We start from the raw sequence: 24665 nt of genomic DNA on the forward strand, positions 1-24665 counted from the left end.
TTGATTTTAATCCTGAAGGATTCGTAAGGGCGCATTTAAGTTCAACGTAAGTTCTGGAAAAGCGCCACGCACTTGTATCCGGAATCCTCGCGTAAGTGACGAAGCGGACAAACTTGAGCAATGCGGGTGGTAGAACTGCTTCTTTTTGTAATCTTTCCCGTCAAAGGTAAGGCGATGCCGAGTGGTGTAACGTGGTGTCTGAGTGAGATGTGAGGTTCCCGGGACGGCTTTATCCTCTCCCATAGTAGAGTACTATAGTACTCTAAATCGTTCACCATTTTTTTTTTTCTAAACACTCATATGTGATGCTTTGCAATCTCCATGATCGGCGTGCAGGTTCGTAAAAGTTTCTCACATGTGCGCGTCATGCAAGGCGGGGTTCGTCGATCTTGGAAACTGTACCCATAGGCGTGCCCACAAGGGGTGCAAGGAGCGAAAGTGCCTTCTTTCCCCCTCCCCCCATCATTATCAAAAGAGTTGGCCAGTTGATGAAAATATAAATGGCAGGATGACAGCTGTAAACCTGTGCTATCAGGAGTCCGCCAGACACGATAACAAAACACGGCACTTTGAAACCCCTAAACAAACTGAGTAGGCTATGTTCTCCGCGTCCCCATCTTCCAGTCTCCAGGCATGACGCCCCCCACACACAACGGAAGTATGCCGCACGTAGGCGCTGCGTGTTAGCTATTAGCGTTGTGATACTCCTACGCCTTTAAACAAATCGCTACGTGGCATACCCAAGCTCTGGGTTTTTCGACCTTCCACTGCGTTGTGAAATTGGCGTTTAAGACGCAGCCACGGAACAGTCAGTGTACACAGGCACATCACGGCTTCTCGCAGTAATGTTGCATTTGATGGCGCAGCCACTTTCAAGCGAGTTTGTTTCAGACGACTGGTTAGCTTGTTCCTCCAGCATGTTCAGAACAGTTGATTCCAGAAGAGGCTCCTCTAGTTGTATTATGGAAGCAGCGCTTGCAGTATAGACCACGTCTGTTTCAGAAGTAACCGGTACTCCTGCCTCGGACTGACGTGAGTGGTCGCAGTGTCGGTGCCGTACAGACCCATTTTTGAAAAGGACGTTGCCTGACGGCGAAGTGACGTCGATAACAGGGGCCCGCCTACGTTGCGCTCCTTGACGAAATATCAGAGCATACATGCTTTTTTGTGGTTGCAATGACAGAGCCTGCAGCTATTCTTCGGCTCCCGGCAGGCTCCGACATGACTCAAAACCGGAACGTCCCTCGTGTCTCGTGCTAAAACAGTCAGTGAGAGGAGACGTGAATATGCTACCTCCAGCAAGAAAATCTTAGCTGGGTGAAGCAATGCAGCATGGTCGTTTGAGAACGGCAGTCTTCAAACCACATAGGCTGGTTGTAAACAAGCATATGCTTGTAAGGGGGGAACTTCAAAGTCCACCTGACTGTTCTTGCGAAGCATCTACAGGAACGTGCTTCTAAGCACCAATAAGCCCAAGAAGTGGCTTGTGGTGAGTGTTCACTTCAAACGATATGCCCCACAACTACTGGTAGAACCATTCCACGCCCAAAAACCAAGGTCAGCGCTTCCACCACGACCTGAACTTTATCTTCAATGCTAGTCGACACTTGACGGCGACAACGGCAATGTTGGTAAAAAAAGCATAGCTGAACCTGCGTGCCTAGCAGACAAAATGTCAGCTGAGAAGCTGAGCTTAAGTGATTTCTTTGTTAGATCTAAAAATTTTATTCTACTTCATTTATGTTCTAACTTCAAAATTTAATCATTTCTCTCTTTCTTTTGCTACAAATATTTAATAAATGTCCGCTGTACGGCCGACTCAATCCGCTGTTTGCCGTGGTCGCCAGTGTCAGTACTATACCAATCCTTCTTCACTCTATCACTATTTCTTGCTTCCTTCTCTGACCCCTCTCACACCCTTTCTATTTCCTACCTTCCTTAAAACCTGCGGTACATTAGTGGTGCAGGTGGGAACTCTTACTACTCCCCCATCCTGTAAAAACTGGTCGGCCGGATCGTAGTCTGGGGTGACTGCGAAAAAAACACTGCCTAGTTGAACAAAAAATTGGTGGGCTTGCCAGCCATTTTCAATCGTGCTAGATAGTGGTAATATAAATTTGTAAACAGATATCCATTTGTCCCTTAGTTGCAATTTGAGACGATAACTACTCAGTGCTGAAAAAATCCTGGCACGTTTAAATTTCATGTCATGCTGCTTCAAGAACGTGTGCAAAATCTATCGTGCTGTTGAGTGGTTAAAATGAACGCGTGCGAAAATCTTGTTTTCCTTCCAGGTTTGCAGAAAGGTCAACTTGTATACCCTAGGCTTCTGGAGGAGCGATCTTCCGAAAAGACAATGGTGATGCAAGTGCACGACGAGCTGACGTTGAACTTGAGAAAAGCGTCAGTGGCGGCGCCGACACTCCGGCTTATCACAGAAGAGAAGGGAAAAACTGTGACGCACTACGTGAGTAGAACGAAAATTCTGGTCGATAAATGCTTGTGTGTTTTTTCCCCACATGGGCCTCTATGAAAATACTTGGGTTGAAGGCAGCTGGACTTACTGCATATCTTAATATTCCACAGCGAGCATATATCGGTATTAGTAGAAGTAAACGTATTATTAAACGTTAGTAGAGGTACATACGAAGAAAGAAAACGACACTGTTGGGCAATACGAGAAACTACTGACGGAGACTTCGCCGAACATCTACCGTCATTGGAACTCCGTACGTAGTGATCCGCGTACAGTGTAGTCACGATTCTCCCCCGTGAAACCCCTATACGTAGTCAGTCAAAGATTTTAGCAAATACTTGAATAATGACTATATAATAAGAGAAAAAAACTTGCCGTCCACCCATGCGTCTGTTTTTCCGCTTCGCCCCACTCGTCATCGTTCACTTCGTGGACATGCTGTGATTTTTCTTTACACCCCTTAAAGAAGCTCGGCAATTCGTAGAGTAGACGCTGGCGATCAGGTTTTTCCAATGTTACTGCGCTGCGCACCGCTGAGTGCCTACATTTCGCAATAAATTCCCGCGCTCTTTTCCTACACCTAACCAATCTTCCTTTCACGTGCAGTGACGCAAAGTTGCTGTTTGGGGACTTGACGTAGCACGCAGCTCCCCGATCGGTATGAACCAGTCACGACGACGTGCTATACGCCTTCTTGTCCCTGCAAGAATAGTGGCGAGGTCGCGCGAAAAATTAAAACCAGATGAAACCTGTGTTCCAACCCCTGGAACTTTTTTAATACAGCACGTATTCTAAAAAAAAAAGAACTTCTTGAGGCATATTGTTAACAATGTAAAAGTGCCCATATTTTTCTTTGGGTAATTTTTGGGCGTCGAGGATGTTTACTGGTCCTTTGAAGATACTGGAATCGTCTGCGTGTGTTCAAGTTAGCTCAATTTTTACGTATTTAATAAAGATGCGTTTCTTTTCCTTCTAGCTATAGTACAAAAGACACACAAGTCTTCGAACGTTGCAACTTGACAACAATACAGCAGTATCCGAAAATGCCGAGAATTTGCGAAAAGAAAGTCCTCGCTCATGACAGTGTTTACCCACAATTCACCGGCGCCCACGCGGTTAGTTTACACTATGTTCTATTCGCGACTGACAATAAATGTCCCAAACGTATTCGCGAAATATTCACTTAACGGTTGCCGAAACATTAGCTACTTAGTACATGCGATGTATATATTGCCACTGATGCACTCAGACACGTATATTCAACTGGTCAGAAAAGTCCCGGTGATCACAATTTGTAATTGACTGAACCTTACTTTTTTGGGGATAAAAATTTTCACTTGAAGTGTAAGGGGCCAATGTAAAATTGCCTTCACGTGAGAATGATCAGCAAGCTGTTTCATTGGTTGCGTTGCTGACTCGGTGCTTGCTGGGGCACCTTCTCACTCCTACAGTCAAAGGTATCGATGATGCCCTAGGCTGTGCGTGGCGGAAGTTGTAGTAGAACTGGCAGCCAATATGCCGACTTTGTTTTTATATCATATCCGGCTTTTCTAGACACATAACAGCCAGTTCCCTTAGTGGTCCCGGCTCGAAGATAGCACAATTTCAATGCAACCAGTGAGTTTCTCTCGAATAATTACTTGTAGAGGGTGACTGTTGGAAAACCCAGACAACATAGCGCGTCTGGGAACCTAAACTGACGAGAAGACTGCAGGGATCATGTTTGGTAAGCTTCAATCATGTTATCACAACAGCTGAAGATTGTACAAATGGAGTCTATTAAAACATAAAAAAGTGGCCTGTTTTTTTAGACAAAAACATTCACTACAGCGAAACTGAGCAGGTTATATTAATAGTCAGTGCACGGTATGTATACTACTGAAATTCAGATTTCAAATGAAGTCATTCTCAACGTGCCGGAATCGGCTTAACATTGTTCCCTAACGCGTTTTTTGCAATGCCGTCCTACAAATGATTGTGGTATGTTGTTAAACTCTTGCTTATCGCAGGCGACTCGGTGGCGTTTGTGGCCAACTGTGTTAATCACGCAGTTGCGGGGCGCAACATCAGCGCACCGTCATAGCTTCAGTGCCGCGCGTCGGAGCGTATCTTGTTTTTTTTTTCAGCTCATTAATTAGTTACACAGCCTCCTACAACATATCGCCATCGAAACAAAACAGACAAGTTTCTGTTTCAGTTTCGATTTTTCGCTGTGATCTTGAGCAGTCTTTCGTTTTCCTTAATTTTTGTATTACTTTTTGGTGCCTTTTTTAAATACTGCACGCGTATCACAGTCTCAACATGCATCATTATAATTCTTATTTATTCTTTTAAACATCTTAAGGAAAAGAACGCTCGGTCAAGTTCGGTGAACAAAGATCTTTCGTTTTTTTCGTACGCGTACTTTGGTGTAAACTTATTTCCCGTTTTCATGATTTGGTTATGCTCTTAGGTTCCTACGATTCACCGATGTAATGAACACGAACTAAGAGTAGAGAAGCAAGGCATAGTGCGAAGCTATACGTTTTGCCGTAGCTTTTTAAACGCGAAGCTTTTTTTTGCGTACTATCTATCTATCTATCTATCTATCTATCTATCTATCTATCTATCTATCTATCTATCTATCTATCTATCTATCTATCTATCTATCTATCTATCTATCTATCTATCTATCTATCTATCTATCTATCTATCTATCTATCTATCTATCTATCTATCTATCTATCTATCTATCTATCTATCTATCTATCTATCTATCTATCTATCTATCTATCTATCTATCTATCTATCTATCTATCTATCTATCTATCTATCTATCTATCTATCTATCTATCTATCTATCTATCTATCTATCTATCTATCTATCTATCTATCTATCTAATATATTGCGATGTGAATCCCACTTTCAATATTGTCACCCTAAATAATCCTAAAGTATGCTAGGTGATGGGAACGTGTCTAGATATCGGCTAACGAAGCATAGAGTGCACATGCCCGCTGTGATTCTTGAACCGGTACCGACAAGCATTGTTGGTTGGACTGATATACAACAACTTGCCAATGGAGAACTCAAGTATATAGACTCCATCTTCTGTCTCACAAGTAAAAAAGCCCCGCCGCGGTGGTCTAGTAGATAAGGTACTCGGCTGCTGACCCGCAGGTCGCGGGATTGAATCCTGGTAGCTTCCGCTGCATTTTCGATGGAGGAGAAATTGCTACAGGCCCGTGTGCTCAGATTTGAGTGCAAGTTAAAGAACCCCATGTGGTACGCAAGTGTTTCTCTGTTTTCGTGGCAGATCAGCGGCCAATGTATCGCCGATGCTTTTCTCTTGTTTACACATGCATATCTTGTGGTGAAGGTAAGAGGGAGAGAGAGAAAGAGAAGGGCAATGCGGAGAAGCAGGAAGGTTAACCGAAAAATGAATATCTGGTTTGTTAACCTGCACTAGAGAAAGGGTAAGGAATGCCAGATGAGTAAGCAATATAGTAATGAGACAAGATAAAAAGATGGGGATGGTGATAAATGCAATGATAAAATTTAGGTAGTTTGCCTCAAAATTGTTAAAAGTTGAATGCACGTTGTGCTACGGTGAACAATCTGTTTTATGAATATTTCTGAAACTACTGGATCTCCTCTGCTCCAAACTTAACTTTCGTGTCCCATACAGTATAATGGCAAGCATGTCGATAGAGACCTTTACGAAGACGAGGAACAAATTGCCTCGGTGATCGTCACAAAGGACCATTTCGGCGTGCACGTGGTACGTATGAAAACTTGGGTTCACGTTACATGGCTTCTTTTTAGTGGAAATTAAATTATAACGTTGTGGCTACACTTCTAAAGAGTGACAACATACATGACATACTGTCACAAGTTACTTCGTGCCCCACATATGACATCCATTCACCGAAGGCAAAATGTCATCATTGGCGATGTAGAACCGCTGTAGAAGATATGTATATCACATAGTTACAACAGTAGATAACCAACAATACTGGATGATAGCCAACATTGTTTAGTACTTGCGGACAGGTAACTGATATCAGCTAGCGCTACTCAGCATTAAGTGGCGTCGATATGGTGCAAACGTATATTGCCTATATCACGGCATGCTTGTATTGCCACTCATATTCAGTGGTGTAGGCATTCGTGCACATTTTGAAGAACAAGTAAGGGAACCGAGCACAATGTAAGACTCCTTGTCATTTCTGTCCCTTACATCACAGTACAAAGGACGTGCAGGGTAGGGCAGGTTTTGGCTCTCTGCCATCTGTGGATGTCATTTATGCGTCTGCAATTGTGTTTGGCTAATATTGGCACCATTATTATGAATAGCTCCCAATATGAACAATAAATTACTGGTAGGTGGTCCTAAGTCTCTGCTGCCTTAATGTGAAGAAGCCACAGTCAGCACTATAGATGGTCTTTCGGAAGACAATAACCGAAATGTCCTGCCATGTCGCCACATTACTCACTTGCCATGGTCATTGCTTCTTATTTTCACGTAAGCAGCGCGTATAAGTGAGGACAACAAAGACAGATACGTAGGCAGTGCGCTTGTATTGAGGCGCTCAGCAATCACATCTGCAGGATGGAAAAATCTGTAGCACTGGTAACAGATTCTGGTCCTGAAGAAGGCTACGCAAGATTTTAGAAAATATGGGCAGACAAACGGAGACACAAACAATACAGGCGTTGTATCGTGTCCGTGTTTATCCGTGGTTCTTTCAAATTGTGCCCTCCTCTAAAAAATTCGTACAGCAGGCTAGCCCAACTGTACAACTTACAAGGATTGTGAAAAGCATAGACGAAGGGCCACAAGACCGGCTGCATGCTAAAGTTTGGCAGTCATTGCAGTTTTTCTTTTTCGGTGTCATGCCAGTCAATTGCGGCGTTGCCTTGTTGCTGCAGAGGAATCTTGACTAATTAACTACACTTCAGTGTAATTTCTTTATGAAGCAGGCAAGAGACGCCTACGACAACATAGATAGATAGATAGATAGATAGATAGATAGATAGATAGATAGATAGATAGATAGATAGATAGATAGATAGAATCACAACTGCTTTAATTCTCAAATGTTCAACATAGCGTGGATCTGCAAGTAATTAAATATGTTCTTGTAGTTGCCACAGTAGAACAAACCATTTTCATCCGTTTAACAGCTTCAACGGGCAACAAGTTTGGCCAGTTGTCATATATAAATCCCTGTGAACAATTGTGTTCAACGTTTTACTTGATATTTGACCGCAATTTTATTTTTCGCGTGGCAGAAAGGGCTCATCGGGCCAAGGCACAGAATAGAGCCACTGCCAGTCGCGGAAAGATCTGAAGATGGCCTCGTTCCCCATGCCATTAATGAAATTGAGTTCGAAGAAATGATGGACAGTACTCTAAGGCACACCAAAATAGGTGAGCCAAAGCGCTTCCACATTTTTCGTGATAAACATCCTCAGGCATGCTGTTAAAGCAACAGGCATGATTCGATTTTTTTCGTTGCTATCCCTCAAGCTTCCACGAAGCTATGATTTAAGGAAAGCTAGACTAAGTGTGAAAAATCAAGCCAATCAGCCTGCGAACGTTTATAAGATTTAAGAAAGATATTCTCAAAGACACGTTGGGGTTTCTCATGTTGGTACATTGTTCTTGAAACGCAGCTGCTCATGTTGTGCTTGTTTTATTACGCAAGTTTTCAGAAGAAAAAGCCTCAGACATGTTGCCCTAGGCTTGCACAGCGTTCCCCATAAAAACAAGGGCACAAGTATGCAACTCCGTACCATTTGCTTTTATCCCTGCTCGCCTTCAACCTATTTGGTTCAGTACGAAATGCAGCACGCTTCACAATGGATGCAAGATTGAAGATAAAGCGATAACATTCGTCTCTCAATGACGTGCCTTGGGTGACTTGCCTTACAAGAGTAAACTTGGGAAGTAAACACTAATTGGAACGGAACATCAAGTATCTTGAACTGCCATTATAGTAAAATCCTGTGTGGTCATAGCCCTGCCTTCTAAATGTTTTTCGACCGTGGCTTTCTGGTGACTGTGATGTATCACGGTCGGTCAAGTAATTCTTTAACCTTCCTTTGTCATACTGTCTCTGGTATTGGCTTGTTCTGTTGTGAAGGAGCTGCCAACCAGGCAGCCAAAATAGTGCATTGACTTTGGAGGCAAAGCGAAGTTTAAGCTTTATCGGTTAAACTAACCAACCATGCAGGGGCGCTAAGATGAAAAAAAAAATAGGCGTGAAAGGTCCGTTCAATAAGTATACCGTTCTCCAGATGACAAGCACTCGTTTCATTCAATTTATCGGTACCTTTTGTACTTTATCTCTGTGGTTGTGAATGGAACGCAGTCATGAAGCAGAGCCTGGTCGGATCAGTTCAAGCAAAGATGCATATCACCACAATTGTAAGCGGTGTTGCGGTTTTCGTATTTCCACCATTGCTACTTCAGTAGGACCAGTGCAGGAGTATGTCGTGTTGGTTTTTCAATGAAATGAAGTGGCTGATTAGTCAACTTTAGAGGGTAGCAGTATGACGGTGCCTTCAAACAGATAGCTATAGCAGATGAGTACGTCTAACCGGTAATGACAAAGACGCTCACTCTGTCGCCTTCTCACATCAGAGGGGATGGTGACATCGTCGTGCCACGAGCTGTCTGATATATCAGCCAGCCGAGTTGTCTCAGCGCTAGAGCGCTGAGGCAACTGGGATGTTGCATAAATCAAACCCGGCTGACGCACTGGTCAACCCGGCTGGTAAATACGCGAGGAGGTCAAACAGGGAACGTTTCCGATTTGCTCATTTTACTGAGTCGCACAGCCACTAACGCTAACTTAAACACACAAAAAAAGGTATTAGCATGCATGCAGTGATTTATCGTAACAGACAAGTACCATACCAAGGAAAAACAGCTGTATACACCGTTAACTATACGAGGAACTTCACATTGCAGACAAGGGACCTGTTACCGTTGAGCGTCAACTTTACTGGCCCGTGCAACCACAAGTTCCCCCAGACCCCGTGTACGTTGAAATCTTTGTCGTTTCGGACCAAAATCACCACCAACACTTCGCCACAAACGACGCTTTCCTGGCATACTTGTGCGTCATGATTAACAGTGTAAGTGTTTGTGTATTTATATTGGTGTTTATTCAAGCGCTCATACAATGAAAGCCGCAGCTTAACTATTTTACAAAAGGCAGCGTAGGGAAGCGTGTGTGGGGCAGGCAAGGGATGGCTTATACAATGTTGAGGTATAAACCAACATGACTTTACATTGAGGAAGGCATGTAATGAACATTGATTTTCATTTTTTCCTGAAGATATATGCATGCATGTGCAGTCGCATGCCACACCTTAAGTAGCGTGACTAGCGCGGGCAATTCTGCGCATCTGTTTCACATCAACCATCGCAGACAGAGAGTCATCACCTCACAAACCTGGAGACCTCGAAACGCTGCGTGGGCGCGTTCCGCAACAGCCACCACAGATAGGTTTCCGTTCATCCGTGGCTTTATTTCCATATGCGGTATCGATAGAATCCCTCACCGTATACTTTTGAAATGACGTCATCGACTACAGCACGACGGCGCGCGCTACTGTGGCGCCACGGGTGGCTGCCGCAGAAACTTCCCTCCTTTTCCGGATGCCCTCGCAATCTTCACCTTTCATTCTCTACTGCACTCCGCGCTCGCTCTCTTCCGTTCTCGTTTGCTTCCTTTCGTCCTCGTTTACTTTGCCGGTAAAGCTGATCCCACTCAACGTAGATAGGGGTGCCTAAGCCCTGTGCTCTAATAAAAAGTTCATGGGGTCAAAGTATGAAATTCGTTCTCCCAATTTCAATATTATGTCTAGAGTAAACTCGGCCGGTAACTCGGGTTGTTAAACTAACTTTGACTACCGCCCCCCCCCCCCCCCCGTACAGTGAGGCAGGGGTCAGTCTACCCTATCACATGGTCACACTTCAATTACTGTGGAAATAAATGATTTTATTTGCCACATAGAACCCTCCAAGGCTGTGGGAGAAAATGAAAAGTTATTTTTGTTAACGCACGCGCACTAAATACTTCGTGCATGTTGTTAATCAAACATAACTTGAAATGGACTCTTAAATGGTGAGGGGGAAAACAAAACAAATTTACTTGTTGAAGAAACTCCGAATTGTTATGCATCACAATGAAATCATTATACCGGCTAAACAGACTCTCAAAAAGAGTGGAGGAGATCGCAACAATTTTATTTTCCAAACAGGTTTCTAAATTATGCAGGTAAAAATAAAACAGCTTTTGTTTGTCGAACGGGCTTGCAAATGACAGGGACAAAGCAAAACTATTTTTGGCCTTATATACTGAAATAATGTGGGAAGCTTGCAGCTGTCACGCTTTACTGATTTCTGAACGTAACAGCTTCACAACAAATCGAAATACTGTCTGGGGTCAATGTTTTTCGCGTCACGCGTAAGAGCGCCCTATTCTTGACGCTTTCATCCGCAGACGTGAACGTTCTCCGACTCGTGCATGCGCGTTTCCTTTGCAACGCCCCTAACGCTCACCTTCATTTCTTCACAGGCTAACCTACGTTTCGCAGCAACAAGTGCTCCGAAGATTATATTGCTCCTTGTGGGCGCTGAAAGAAGCCAGGTAATACCCCGAAGAACCTCTCTTAGACTTGAGGTCGGTAACCGGCGCCTCGTGGGCCACTTACAGCCCGTGAAGCAGCTTTAAGTGCCACAGCGAAAGCTGGAAGAATGGCCTTTCAGAGCCTTTTTTTAACACTATTTAACTAGCTGTTGCAAGCACACTTGCATGCTGATGTACAGTATACCATTAATCACGGTGTAGTAGGCAGGCATTCACTTTGCCATCCTTCGTCATTCTTTGGAGAAAGGTGGTGCGCGCTGCGCACTTGCAAAGAACTTTGTGTGATTGTTAAAATGTGAAGGATTTCTAGTGATCTTCGGTGACATTGAATCTATCTATCTATCTATCTATCTATCTATCTATCTATCTATCTATCTATCTATCTATCTATCTATCTATCTATCTATCTATCTATCTATCTATCTATCTATCTATCTATCTATCTATCTATCTATCTATCTATCTATCTATCTATCTATCTATCTATCTATCTATCTATCTATCTATCTATCTATCTATCTATCTATCTATCTATCTATCTATCTATCTATCTATCTATCTATCTATCTATCTATCTATCTATCTATCTATCTATCTATCTATCTATCTGTCTGTCTGTCTATCTATCTATCTATCTATCTATCTATCTATCTATCTATCTATCTATCTATCTATCTATCTATCTATCTATCTATCTATCTATCTATCTATCTATCTATCTATCTATCTATCTATCTATCTATCTATCTATCTATCTATCTATCTATCGATCTATCGATCTATCTATCTATCTATCTATCTATCTATCTATCTATCTATCTATCTATCTATCTATCTATCTATCTATCTATCTATCTATCTATCTGTCTGTCTGTCTGTCTGTCTGTCTGTCTGTCTGTCTGTCCGTCTGTCTGTCTGTCTGTCTGTCTGTCTGTCTGTCTGTCTGTCTGTCTGTCTGTCTGTCTTGCCTCTTATGTCTTGGGTACTCTCGTGATCACCCCCTTAACTTGGCGTGAACCAAAATTAGTATGGGAGGGTAAGAAGGCTTGACGAGTGTGAGGCGCTACTCATGACAGAAAATGTGTCAATCCCGTCGCGTACGTCGTCACAATCCCGTCGCGTACGTCACTGGCTCCCGTTGGCGGCAACTATTCTGTATCATGTTGGAAGAGTTTGCGGAGAATCAATGAGACAGTTCTGTGCCTATTCTAAATATTTATTAAAAAAGTTTATGATGTTAGGGAACGCAATACAACTACGTAAGATGGCTGTGTAGTTGACTGTGAACGCGTCTCAAAAAAGGTTCGAAATCGATGACCAAGTAGTTAGAAACCGCGAGGGTCGCAAACGTTGAAAAACGTAGTATATGCCTTTTATTCAGGCATATGCGCGACTGGTGATGCGATCTAAGTAAAATTCATGCTTCTTCTTATTGGCCATGATATAGAAAAGAGATGAAGCCGCTCAATTTTACCGAGAAAGATTTTTGTTTTTACCTGAGAAAAAAAGGGTATCCTGTTGAGCAATCTTTCGTCCCTGGAAGCCGGCCCGCAAAAGTATTCAGAAAATGAAGTCGTTCGTGTACTATTCAAGGCTCTATGCACATGTTGTCTTTGTCTGATCATCTGTTTCTGCACAAGTGTGTTCTATTCGGCTCCGTATTCGTTCTAGTAACGGTAGAACACTCTCGTGCTAAATGTCGCGACTTCTAAACATGCCGAACGCGCAGATAGAGAGAACAGCAGTACGTAGGTCTCTTTGAATATCGTGTTCTAGGGGCTTGGTTTATTTCTTGGAACACTTCAGCGCAGAAATTTTGGTTTGTCTACCTGTCTGCCACACAATTCACCCACCCGGCTAAAGCTTAAGCACTTGCTAGACGCCAAGCCATCTTGAGATGGTGTCTGCATTCATACGTGCGAACATTGCCGATCAAAAAGCAAAAATCACGCATATATGAGGCGCAACATCAATACGCAAGTATTCGGTGGGGTGTTCCTTTACAATACAATGCATAGATAAGTAATTACGTAATTCTGGAGAACCTATTGTTTGCTACGCTGCGCAGAATACGCGATGATATGCACGAAACAAGTACTCTGCTGGCAATATGGTGCTGCCGCCTAGCAAGACGGAAATGGTACAAGAACACTCGTGTAGTATATGGAAAACTTGTGTGGAAGGATCGCGTAGTATGGCCGAAAACTGTCGTCTTTCGACAACATTTGCAGCGAAGCGCGCAGACACGCAGCCATTTTTTTTTTTGTCTTCGTGCTTTCTTTTCAAGAGCGCTGGTACATTCACATTCTCTTTGTTTTCGTCCCAGTGTGGAGGCCACAATATCCGTAAATAGTTCTGCTGTTAAGCACACTGTGCTACCTCACATTGGTCTCCACTTGCATTGGCTGCGACACCCCTACATGCATTGTGTGCCCAGCTAACGTAATTGGTACCGTCCGCGACTATTCACTTTCAGACATTCGAATACGTCGATCTCTACCAGCAAAACGTAAAGTATGCTCACGACCAGCGTACACTGGTGAAGTTGAAACAGTACGCCAACAAGAAAAAAGGAGAATTTGGAAATCCGGACGCTGTATTTTACTTGAGCGGGTGTGTACAATTAGTAAATTAAATTATACTCTCAATAAAACAGGCAATGATTGGCACTAAGTGTCAATTTGTTTCCTTTTTTATTTACAAAGCCTTGATATGTATTCGGATGCGGCTAGCGTGTTATCCTACGGTGAGTAATACTTTCTCAAATTAATATACTACTGATCAAATAATTAACAATAATGTCTTGCGTATTATAATGAGAATAACACTGTTGTTAGACTGAGCTCTTTCTTGTTCTTCAAAACCAATTATTCTAAAGAGAACACAATTAGCCACAATAGAACACAATACACCAAAAACGCAGTTTTGACGCTAATTTTGCACGTGAATTTTTATTTGCCAAATGATAGCATACACAGAAATCACAGCAATAGGCTGAATTTACATGTTAAAGGTTAACGCCAAGTGAATGGGATGAGTCGGTGTGTGTTTTACGTCATGCTGTATCTTGATCTTGCACTATGCCAACAAACCAGCGCGGAACACTGGGCACGTGAACGTGCATATATTTATGCATTCCTGACTACATGAAATTCCGAAGGCACGTCCAGGTCTAGCAATTCGTACATAAACTTTTCCACATTTGTGTGGGCCTAGAGAAAAAGAAGAAACTCGCGGCTTCATGCGTGTGTACATGATTGTGCATGTGATGCTTCTTAGCGCAATATCTAGAGACGGGACAACTCATACCAACTCCTCCATGTAACTCCTTCCAGGTGTAGGCTACGTTTCCAGTGTCTGCACCGAGTTTTTCGTGGCACTCGGAGAAGACAAAGCAGGACTATACACTGGCACGCACGGTATGACCCACGAACTGGCCCATGTGTAAGAACATTGTTTCATTATAATTTTTATTCCAAAGGCAAATGCGTTACCTGCACTGAGATATTGCACATGCGATATCTTAAGTTTCTCAATGAAAAAAAAACAAAACGTCTGTATTACCGTAGAAAAATGGCTACAATAATATCTTCGGCTGATTGTGGCGTGCTGCAGTTAACAGTGCAGAAGAAGGTTAAAACTTTTATCGTGATTTGCTGGTCCTAGTGGCCTATATTTTCCCTAAAACAGATATTCTTGTCAGGCTTTGCTTGATGATAGTAAACATTATAAGCTTTAAACAAATTAGGGCAACCATTTCGATGCGAGACAGATGTTTGCACAAAAATGGAGGCAAGATGTGATAAAACTACTTGAAATGCTATGAAAGATATTTTGACACGATAGCGTTGAACTGCCTGCCACGCAGAAATGCCACTGTCGTAATAGGGCGAGGAACGGGGGAAGGCGTTGACTGTGAGCGATAAGCCGGTGTTGTAGCAGAAATTCTCGATAGATGCAAATTATCAAAATCATGGGTTCGAGCCGAGTCGACCACAGGGCGTTTTGCGCGGCAGTCAGCAGTTTTGATTGATTGATTGATATGTGGGGTTTAACATCCCAAAACCACTATATGATTATGAGAGACGCCGTAGTGGAGGGCTCCGGAAATTTCGACCACCTGGGGTTCTTTAACGTGCACCCAAATCTGAGCACACGGGCCTACAACATTTCCGCCTCCATCGGAAATGCAGCCGCCGCAGCCGGGAATCGAACCCGCGACCTGCGGGTCAGCAGCCGAGTACCTTAGCCACTAGACCACCGCGGCGGCAGTCAGCAGTTTTAACAGTGAGCCATGCCAATGCCTGCATATATGCTGCGAAAACAACAACAACAACAACAACAACAACAACAACAACAACAACAACAACAACAACAACAACAACAACAACAACAACAACAACAACAACAACAACAACAACAACAACAAAGATTGCAAGCGTCAGTTAAACACACCCATGGAGGCATAAATGTTCTGGGGAGAACATAGGTACAGCGTTTCTGATACTCAAACGCTGATTTTAGATGAGCCCGCTTACACGCCCTTTGCTGATTTGTGGCTGGACAGGTCTTTCAGCGCCTCTGCGGGCACGTTTCGTAAAGCTAAGCCGAATCACAATTTGAATGCCTTTGATACCTTGCTTTTTCCGCTATTGTGTTAAAGCCTTGGTGCACCCCACGATGGTGATGCACCTCCCTCTGTCGGACATCCGGGATCACAGAGCTGCCCGTGGGACAACGGAAACATCATGAGCTACGTCGACAAAGGTCCCAGTCACGACAGGTTCTCAGAGTGCAGTCTGCGAGGAATGCGACACGTCATCAAGTAAGTAAGGAGACCTCAAGTTTTTCGGGTGAAAGGTCATATCCATGGTAACTGGGTGACCTGGTTGACACACTATTTCTTGAACGGGACTTGTGTAGCGGAAAATACTCCTGAACTTGTACTTCCTTCTGCACTGGCATGCGCAGTCAATCAAATCACGTCAAAGAAATAAATGTTTCCCACAGACACATGCAGTGGCGGCTCCTCGTGGTCATGCAGCCAAAGCGACAAAAAGATGCGGAAGGCCAGGCGCCACCCGCCACACCGACCGTCCACAAAGGCAGAAACAAACTAGACTGGATGCCTTGATAACAGAACTAGCGAAACGTTTTAACTACGAAGTAATCTTTAAAGAAGCATTTGGTCGTCGTTTCGTGCCTGGCGCCCACGTCTCACAGCATCTGGTGTCTCGCGTTGGCGCGACGTAAGCGCCCCGATTCATTCAGATAAGCCGAGGAAAAGCCGAGCATGGCGCAGGTATTGAGCGTGAGCGCTTGTTTGCCAGTGAACGGCGTCGTCGTCGAAGGGCTATTTGTTCTGTCCGAGACAGCAAAGCGATAGCGAAACGCCAGCGTCGAAAGATAGGCACAGATCAACAAACGAGAGAAGCAGAGGCGAAACGCCGGCGCTTCGCAACAGGAAATGAAAGTAAGTAAGAACACTATTCAGCAGAGAGTACATAATCGTAAAGGAAATCAAATAACCACAATAAATAACAGAAGACGATAGAAAATATCATTTATTCACATAAAAACAGAAAAGAGCAGATAGACAAAAAAGAAATGAAAGAACGGGAAAGAGCATATAAACAAAAAAAGAGAGTAGAAATAACAGGACATAGCAGAGAAGAGCCGACAAAATGAACACAACGGAAACTGAGGCGAATGAATAATCCGCAGCTCGTACGGTGCTTACTTAGGGTTGAACAGGCATTGATTTTTTTTATACCAGCTGCCACAAAGATGGTCTATTATAGTTGCACGCTAGTGTGGCTTTATCCAGACGCCACAAATAGACCTCCTTGGCGGTTTGGGCTCGGCATTGAGGAGGTCTATAAGGGTGGCGCATAGGATCGTTTCAGTAGCAGTTTACGGTCCGAGAGAAAACCAGATGAACAGCAAGAGGAAAGTTTGCTTGTTACGAATAGCGGAAATGTTAACTGCGATAAATGTTTCTAATGGGCTGCCCTGTACAAGGAAATCGATAAAGAAAGAGACAACTGTGAAAATGAAAATAATACTGAAATAGTGCTTCTCATTTACAGACAGTTAGTTCGACATTATGGCCCCACGAATGCTTCAGTTGAACCTCTACATCAGGGGTCGCAAACATGGGGCCTGTGAGCCTCTCGTTAGCAGCCTGAAAATGACTGGCTTGACACAAATTTGTTTCAGTAGGAATGTTGGCGAGCAACGCGGCCATTACAGGTATAAACTATTGGTTTCGTGACGCACCCGATGTGGTCACCCTGCGTTGGAACATAGCCGTGGAACAAAAACTATATTTCTGAATCGGCATCCTGCTTTTAGTTGTTTTGGAGATCGGTATTTCGACATGTTGTTGAGATCCTGGCTCTGAATCTCCTTCAGATATTACCCTCATATGTGATATAGAAAATGTTTACCTTCGAATATTATCGCTGGCTGACATATTGTTGGTCTAGAGGCGCACTTTCCTGAAAACCAAGGACCTGGCAAGCTTCTTCCTTCGATACAACCTCGCTTCATAAAAGTAGGACGTTCACAAAGTTAACTACGGGTACATTGCAAAAGATGCTTCATTTATTTCGGCGTGGTGCAACGGGCAATTCAAGCGCAAGCGAGTATTGCATGACATCTAGTGCGAGGGAATCACTCCGACGTGCATTCAGTAAAGCCAAAATGTGTTTAACTTAGACATTCGCAAGCGACCTATCTTACGATCAGTGGTACGAAGCTCGCTTTATCCGGCATGAATGGTCCTAACGTTTTTCACCTTTGCAAATGCATTCTACATCGATCTTTCGCTTCCTGTGCGTTGGAGTAGCTGTTTTATTATTGCGCATGCTAGAATGTTCTGTTGGCGGCTGTCTTCCGTTTGTATATACTGGAAATGGGGATACGTGCGTGTCCACTTTCTCGGTGTACAATAAAAGGCAAAACCGACACATTCGAGATAGTTCTGGTATTCACTGAAACCAATGGCAAGACAAATTTGATTGTGGTTGCGACCATTTTGTTAAGCTTTGTAATCAAAGTTACCACGGTTATCCATTGAGGCTACTCAAAACAATAACAAGAGGCGTACATCATCATACTTTCGCATGGGACTGGTTGTGGAGAACGTGAGTAATATGCCTATTCAACGTGCTCGCAACGTCCTGTATCCAGCGCTCTCATTTTTCTGCTTCGAAAAAGCTGCGAAAATCATCAAAGCTGAAGTCCTTTATGTCCATGACAGTTCACAATGCAACAGTAGCATCGACTGGGGTCTGCTTAGCACAGAGCTGTTCCGTCTGCCCTTGTTTTCGCCGTCGCTCTGGCGAGTGAACCAGCAAGCACGTGATGGCTGTTCAATGACGCGTCCGACAAGCGGAGAGAAATTCGTAGATTTTTTTCCCCAAGTGTCCATTGCGCAAATACACCTCAAGATTAGCTCAATCGTTGTTTCGTATGCTGTAGTTGCTCCTGGTAGCGCAGCAAACTGTGCAAGGGTGTCGGGCTTTGCACTACTCAAAACTGCGTCGACAGGTGGCGCTGCGTGTCCACCAAACTCCACAGTCTAACGTCTGTAAAAAACTAAACAAGAACATTAAAACACGAGCTTCACCATTATCATCTATATCTGCATGGACGCTCACAAGAGTGTCACCAATTCTGTTCTTTCTCACCACTCTGCTTTCAGTTCAGCAGCTCTGTACGATGCAGTTTGATTGGCAGAAATTTATTTCTCAAATTTGCATGGTGACCAGAGCACATTATTTTTCAGACTGGCAGGATATGCTTGCTGGCAAACATTGAAATCAGGTTACAAGCTGGAGGACGTATTCCCTGGAATGGTGGTTGACCTACAGGCGTTCTGCAAGGAGTCCATACAAGAACAAGATGCCACCATCGAGTCAGCGACAGTGAGAAAAAATAATTTTACAACGCCATCACTATTTTTCATCACAGTGTTATCTTATTTTACCATCTTACAATACGTGTAGCAGTATACTTTCTTGGCAACCTTCTTAGTTATTTCAAAGACCCAATGTTTAAAATCTTTTCACCCTCAAGGAAACGGTATATTCTGTTCAACTCGTTTCTATATTTTACGTACTCTACCACAGATAGAGATGGTAATATTCATAAGCAGTCTCGAATGAAAAAGTAATTAAAGACATGTTTTTTGTTAGACACAACAGTATTGGCAAACAACAGGCACTAAAGCCAAAGAAAGTTTAGGGAAGGTTGCTTGAAGGAATTGTGATATAAATGTGAAAGAATTATAGGGTATGCAAGGGCGACTTGGCACTGACGGGTACCAAACCTGAAACCTTCCGATGCTCTACCATTTGAACTACGGTGGCGGTCACCCTGCCGTACACTTTTATCGGTTATATCTGCGTAGTGAAACCTAGAAGCGTTAGTCATCGCCGCCAAGAGCCACTATGGCTAGCTCAGAACACTATGCCTTTGCTGCTCGCTTCACATAGCACGTGATATTATTACGAGCTGGCAACTGATTTACGATCATTCGCATACTAGCTGGAGCCGTTACTCAGTGGTTCATAGCTTTGTCACTCGACGACTGAAATTGCGTCTTTTTTTGCTCCGCAAGATAGTGCCGATAACAGACGCACGAAGTTGAAACTGCACTCAAGTGCAATATTGGTAGTTATTTTCGTCGGAGTACTACGAAGCCAGCTTTCCAAAATGCTTTCCTAAAGCTTATGTGCCATGAAACTAAGACAGGGATACCTTGGCGATCGTCATGAAGCCTTATTAGCATAGACTTGTGCAGGAATTTTTAATAGGGGCGCAAAAACTCAACACTACCGCCCCCCCTTTCATTTTCTCTTTTGGTCGAGCTCGAAAAAAAATAGGTTCATGTGAAAATGAAAAAAAAGCAATAACTCACTTTAAAAAAATGACCACCCTTTGTTCACCGTCTATCCAGAGGAAAAAATGAAAGGTTAACAGCTCTTGGAATGTGAAATCAGTGGTTCTCGGCCGCCATTATGGTGGAAACCAAATCACGGCACATTCACGAACAAATGGTGATGACAGTTGACAAAGCACTGTGATCGTTCGGTGTAACCGTAAATCACCCGTGTCATTAACGCATGCGAATGAGTATCAAGTGGTGTACAGACATATACTTTCTTTATTGGCCATATGTGGTATGCTGTGTCGAGTTGTGAATTTCGCTTCGCCTTCCTTATTGATGCTTTGTGGCATCACACCTCGCCTGAAGTTGGCTAAGACGGAGCCTGGGCGCGCTTCCCTAGCAGTTGTCGGTTGTGTCCAGTGATACGAAACACATCGTAGAGCATATCTAGATGCAATCTACTGCGCAGGCCAGTCGCTGTCCGTGATCATGATAATCATAATCTTCACCTTTGTAATGGTCTTCGTGGTGACCTAAATTGAGTACCTTGCATGTACTGTGCGTAATGGCAGAAAGAATGTGTGGTCTTGAAGGCGATTTTTCTTCATCGTCACCAGCGTCATCATCATCATTGTCAACGGTGGCTACGGAGAAAAACGGCAACGTCTACGCCAACAGACAAGCCCCGACCATAAGGAGCTTCGTGCCTGAAACCTGCATAGCCATAAACTTTAACGTTAAAAAATGAGGGAACATGTCCGTATGAGTAAACTTGTGGCGGACCTCTTTTGTACATTATAATATACTTTGTTCTGTTACATGTGCCCTGAAGGCACCCTCAAGATATATAAACGCTTTCGCTACAGCTCTCTTTCGCTACAGCTCTTTCGCAAGTTCTCTTACCATGCACATGCTTTCGCATGTGCATGGTAAGAGAACTTGCGTGTGTTTTACTCCTTTTGGAGCCACCGTCGGTTCTCGAGTGCCTCGCTTTGCAAACATTACCACTGCTTAGATTATTTGGGTGCGGGCAGTCAGCAATACATCTGCCGTCCTCGTGCGCACAATTATATGGTCCCTGGTCTCCAAGAGTTGGGAACATAAGTAACAGCTCCATATTTTCGTGCTAAGGACAAGGTATTAATGTTTCCTTCTGGTAGTCAACCTGTTCTAATCCATTTTTTTACTCCTAAGAGAAATTTAATGTTTTATCGTATGTGATTGAGTCGTTACTGTGGTTCCCCGCCACGGTGGTCTAGTGGCGGAGGTACTCTGCTTCTGACCCAAAGTTCACGGGATCGAATCCCGGCTGCGGCGGCTGCATTTCCGACGGAGGCGAAAAATGTTGTAGACCCGTGTGCTCAGATTTTGGTGCACGTCAAAGAACCCTTGGTGGTTGAAATTTCCACAGCCCTCCACTACGGCGTCTATCATAATTATATGGTGTTTTATATAATTATATCTCAATCATCAATTGAACCACTTCTGGCGCACTCCTCGTGTAGCGTAAACAGTTGGTCGCCCACACATTCCTTTCACGGTGACTTGGAGATCATTTTCATCAGGCATTCCTTTGAGAATCTTTTGGTAGTTGTTGTAGATTCTGCAACCACGATTGGTTTCCTCCGAGGGTAGGTCGACTCTCTACATTGTCTCGTCAGAGTGCCCGTCGAATCAAAGATACCATGGACAATTTATATTGGTAGAGTTGCACCACTCAGTCCAGAGCAGTGCGAGGCTCCACTCACTAGCTCGTACATGGTATGACTGCCACTCATGGATCAAGTTCGGCGGGAGGTCAAAAGCAGTAGATGCGTGAACGAACGACTCCTGCCGTTCTGACTACAAGGTCACTGTTCTTACATTCCTTCGAATAAAGGTCTGCCACCTTTCTTTCAATCGCGCTCCTGCGACTTTTCGAAGTTTTTGTCATATCCGCATGCCAATGTCATTCTTAAGTGAGTCACACCTGAAATTTTTCAGTTTGAGTATATGGCAGCAGACTTTGCGTTAACTTGGATCGTTTTTTTTCTTGTCATGTTGCACGCTTTCTGAACCGAGACCACCTGACTTACTTCTATTTGTTTACTCACACTATGCTTTCTTTTCTTCTTCTCACGTGTGTGAAGGTTGTCGAGGCAACATGTAAGGTCCAGTGCGTGTACTACAAACTACAACTGATGACAGCAAGCACATATAACTATTACCAAAGAATGAGATACTACAAACAGGTCAGCGCACTTGACTACACAAAGTGTGCCGAAGGAAAGGTATGGATGACACTGACATTTTGAAGTGCTTTCGCTTGCAGGGCGTTTATTTTACGCGACAGTAACGCTGCGAAGGTAAGAAACAAGTGATACCGTACTTAAGCGGCTCAGCGTGCCATTGGGCTAAGCGAAAAAATGGGGGTAGGGGGTGGCAGTGAATCGCACGGTTGCGCCACACGTTGAAAGATGTTCAAGTTACTGTCAATCGAGCAGGTACTTTGTTTGGAAAACGTTGTGGGCAAGTTGCCCGCTAGGTAAAAGCTCTGACTGTGCCAGTGTTCTACGCATCCACAGTTGGGGTCTTGGCTCGTTCGCTGGGCTCTCTGAGCCGCTTAGCTATTACTCTCTACCGTTAGAAACGCTCGGCACAGAACGTACCACAATGCTTGGGAAGCTTCACAAATGTTCTATATCACTCTGTTTAGATTACGAGCGAGAGGGAATAGCCGAGTTCATTCGAAACCTTTCGCGTACACCAGAGATGACGCTGGAAGGTTTGATGACTGCTTTATCAATGACAACATGCTTCCCCGGTGATCAGATTACTCATGGCCGAAGCTCTGTTTACCGCCATCCGTGTTCGCAGTGTACTGTTTGTACTTCTCCTGCATTTCTCGAAGGCACAAGTCCGCCTATATATATATAAAAACACCAAATTTCTTAGCCCTAATAGAGCCTTATTCACCGTCGCTCCCACAGGACAACAAACTCTCGGCGTGTATTAGTTAGTCTTCTGTCATTACGTAGGACATAGAACAATAGGTGGTGCTCAGATAAAGAAAGAATAATCAGAGCAAAAATAAGAAAATAGCATCCTTTTAGAATTTGTTTGAAAGGTTTGTGCTCTGATAAAATAACAGAAAACTTCTTCAAGGCGTCTTATAATCAACGCGTATGCAAAATGGGAAGGAAATAGCAAAAATCAGTTCTTCTTTTCACTTCCCGGACATTTGGCATTTGTTTCGTGCCGCCATTTATTTTCATGACAAGTTCACGCTGTCAATGCATTCATACAATAGGCATACTTTTACTGTGTATACCCGCCCAATTTTTTAACCTGAACGCGCGAGCATCGACCGTTGAGCCTGTAAGCGCCTGTCCAGGGCGTCCTACAGTCTCGCTCTCGGAACAGCTTAGAAGAAGAAAGCGGCACAGGACTGTTCGTCATACAGCTTTTCTCGAGCATATTGCCATTGTGCTCTGTTAAACCCCACTTATCTATTGGGTGGTAAATGGTCGCGCATTCAAAATAAAAAAAATGGGAAGGTTTATATGTTCTGCTGGAGTTTGATTGTACAATGCATTTAGTACAACGTTTAATCAGTATTTCTTTTTTATTCTTCGGACCTTTGACTTATAATCCCAGAAGACGTGGCAGACAATTAGTGTGATAATTTAGAGCTCATTCAATCTCTGACTGTGACTAAGAGTTTCTAGCTCTTTTGCAGCCACAGCTTGTATCCCCTAGTACGTCATTTGTACTAGTTAGATTTGTTAATGCCACGCATGGCTGAGTTGTTTCAACAATGTTTCTTTCAACTGTGCGCGTATGTGTGGCATGGTCAGCGCCTAGAGAAGAGTGAACGATAAATAATGTGGGGTATAGCCTTACCACCTCAAGGTTTCCTTATTTTCCTTCTAGGTTTGCATTCAAGGCGTGTGTGTCAATAAACCTCCCTCGAAGCAGACAACCGTGCCTCCTGCCTCGGTTGTGACTTCAAAGAAGCCCATTGACATACCCACGTTAAAACCAACCAGCACAACTGTTGGCCATTGCTTCTGCAACTGCACTTCTATGCAACCCATCAGACGTGTTCAAGGGCGCTAAATCTATAATCTTGACAAATGCAGTACGTGTTTTGAACCAGTACCCGTCGTATCAGATAAATACCTACTACTATATTAGGTAAATACACTATCATGTCAGCTGTACATTCATTCATATACTGTGATTTCAGCTAAAAGCCAATGCGCATAAAAAATAGCTTCGAAGTATAAAGATACTCCAATATCCAAGCACCTCTGGAAGAAAAATTGTGTAGGAAGTAGGCATCGTGTTAGCTTAAGATAGCATTCGGACAAAATCATTTGAACCACGTGAATTATATGGAATTTCACTTTCCCATACACAACCTCAAAAGCTTTCCATGTAGTTAAAATAATGAAAAGCTGTCATCAAACATGTTTTGTCCTAATCGTGCAAAAAAAAAACGCATTTGCTGGATTTTACAAGGGCGTCGCTCCTGTGGCACACGACGCCTAGAATATTGGAAACAAAATCAGATTACTGTGGCCGAATACATAAAAATACAGGATTTCGGAATTTTAATGTGTTGCCTTCATGAATAAAGTTCATGTCACGGTTAGAGTAACTTGT

General features: G+C 43.5%; 1 protein-coding gene across 1 annotated transcript; it reads left to right on the forward strand.

Annotated features, from left to right (window-relative positions):
* Positions 1–24660, forward strand: LOC142768882 (venom metalloproteinase antarease TserMP_A-like). The gene is made up of 13 exons (XM_075871353.1): positions 1–166; positions 2295–2467; positions 6145–6237; positions 7752–7890; positions 9436–9602; positions 11051–11122; positions 13599–13735; positions 13828–13868; positions 14458–14566; positions 15786–15947; positions 18915–19053; positions 22148–22288; positions 23931–24660. The coding sequence occupies exons 1-13, from the start codon at positions 121–123 to the stop codon at positions 24114–24116; spliced, it is 1605 nt and encodes a 534-aa protein (XP_075727468.1). The 5' UTR covers positions 1–120; the 3' UTR covers positions 24117–24660.
* Positions 24661–24665: the final 5 nt, after the last annotated feature.

Source organism: Rhipicephalus microplus, chromosome 8 (genome assembly GCF_043290135.1).
Source record: "Rhipicephalus microplus isolate Deutch F79 chromosome 8, USDA_Rmic, whole genome shotgun sequence".
Taxonomy (NCBI): Eukaryota; Metazoa; Arthropoda; class Arachnida; order Ixodida; family Ixodidae; genus Rhipicephalus; species Rhipicephalus microplus.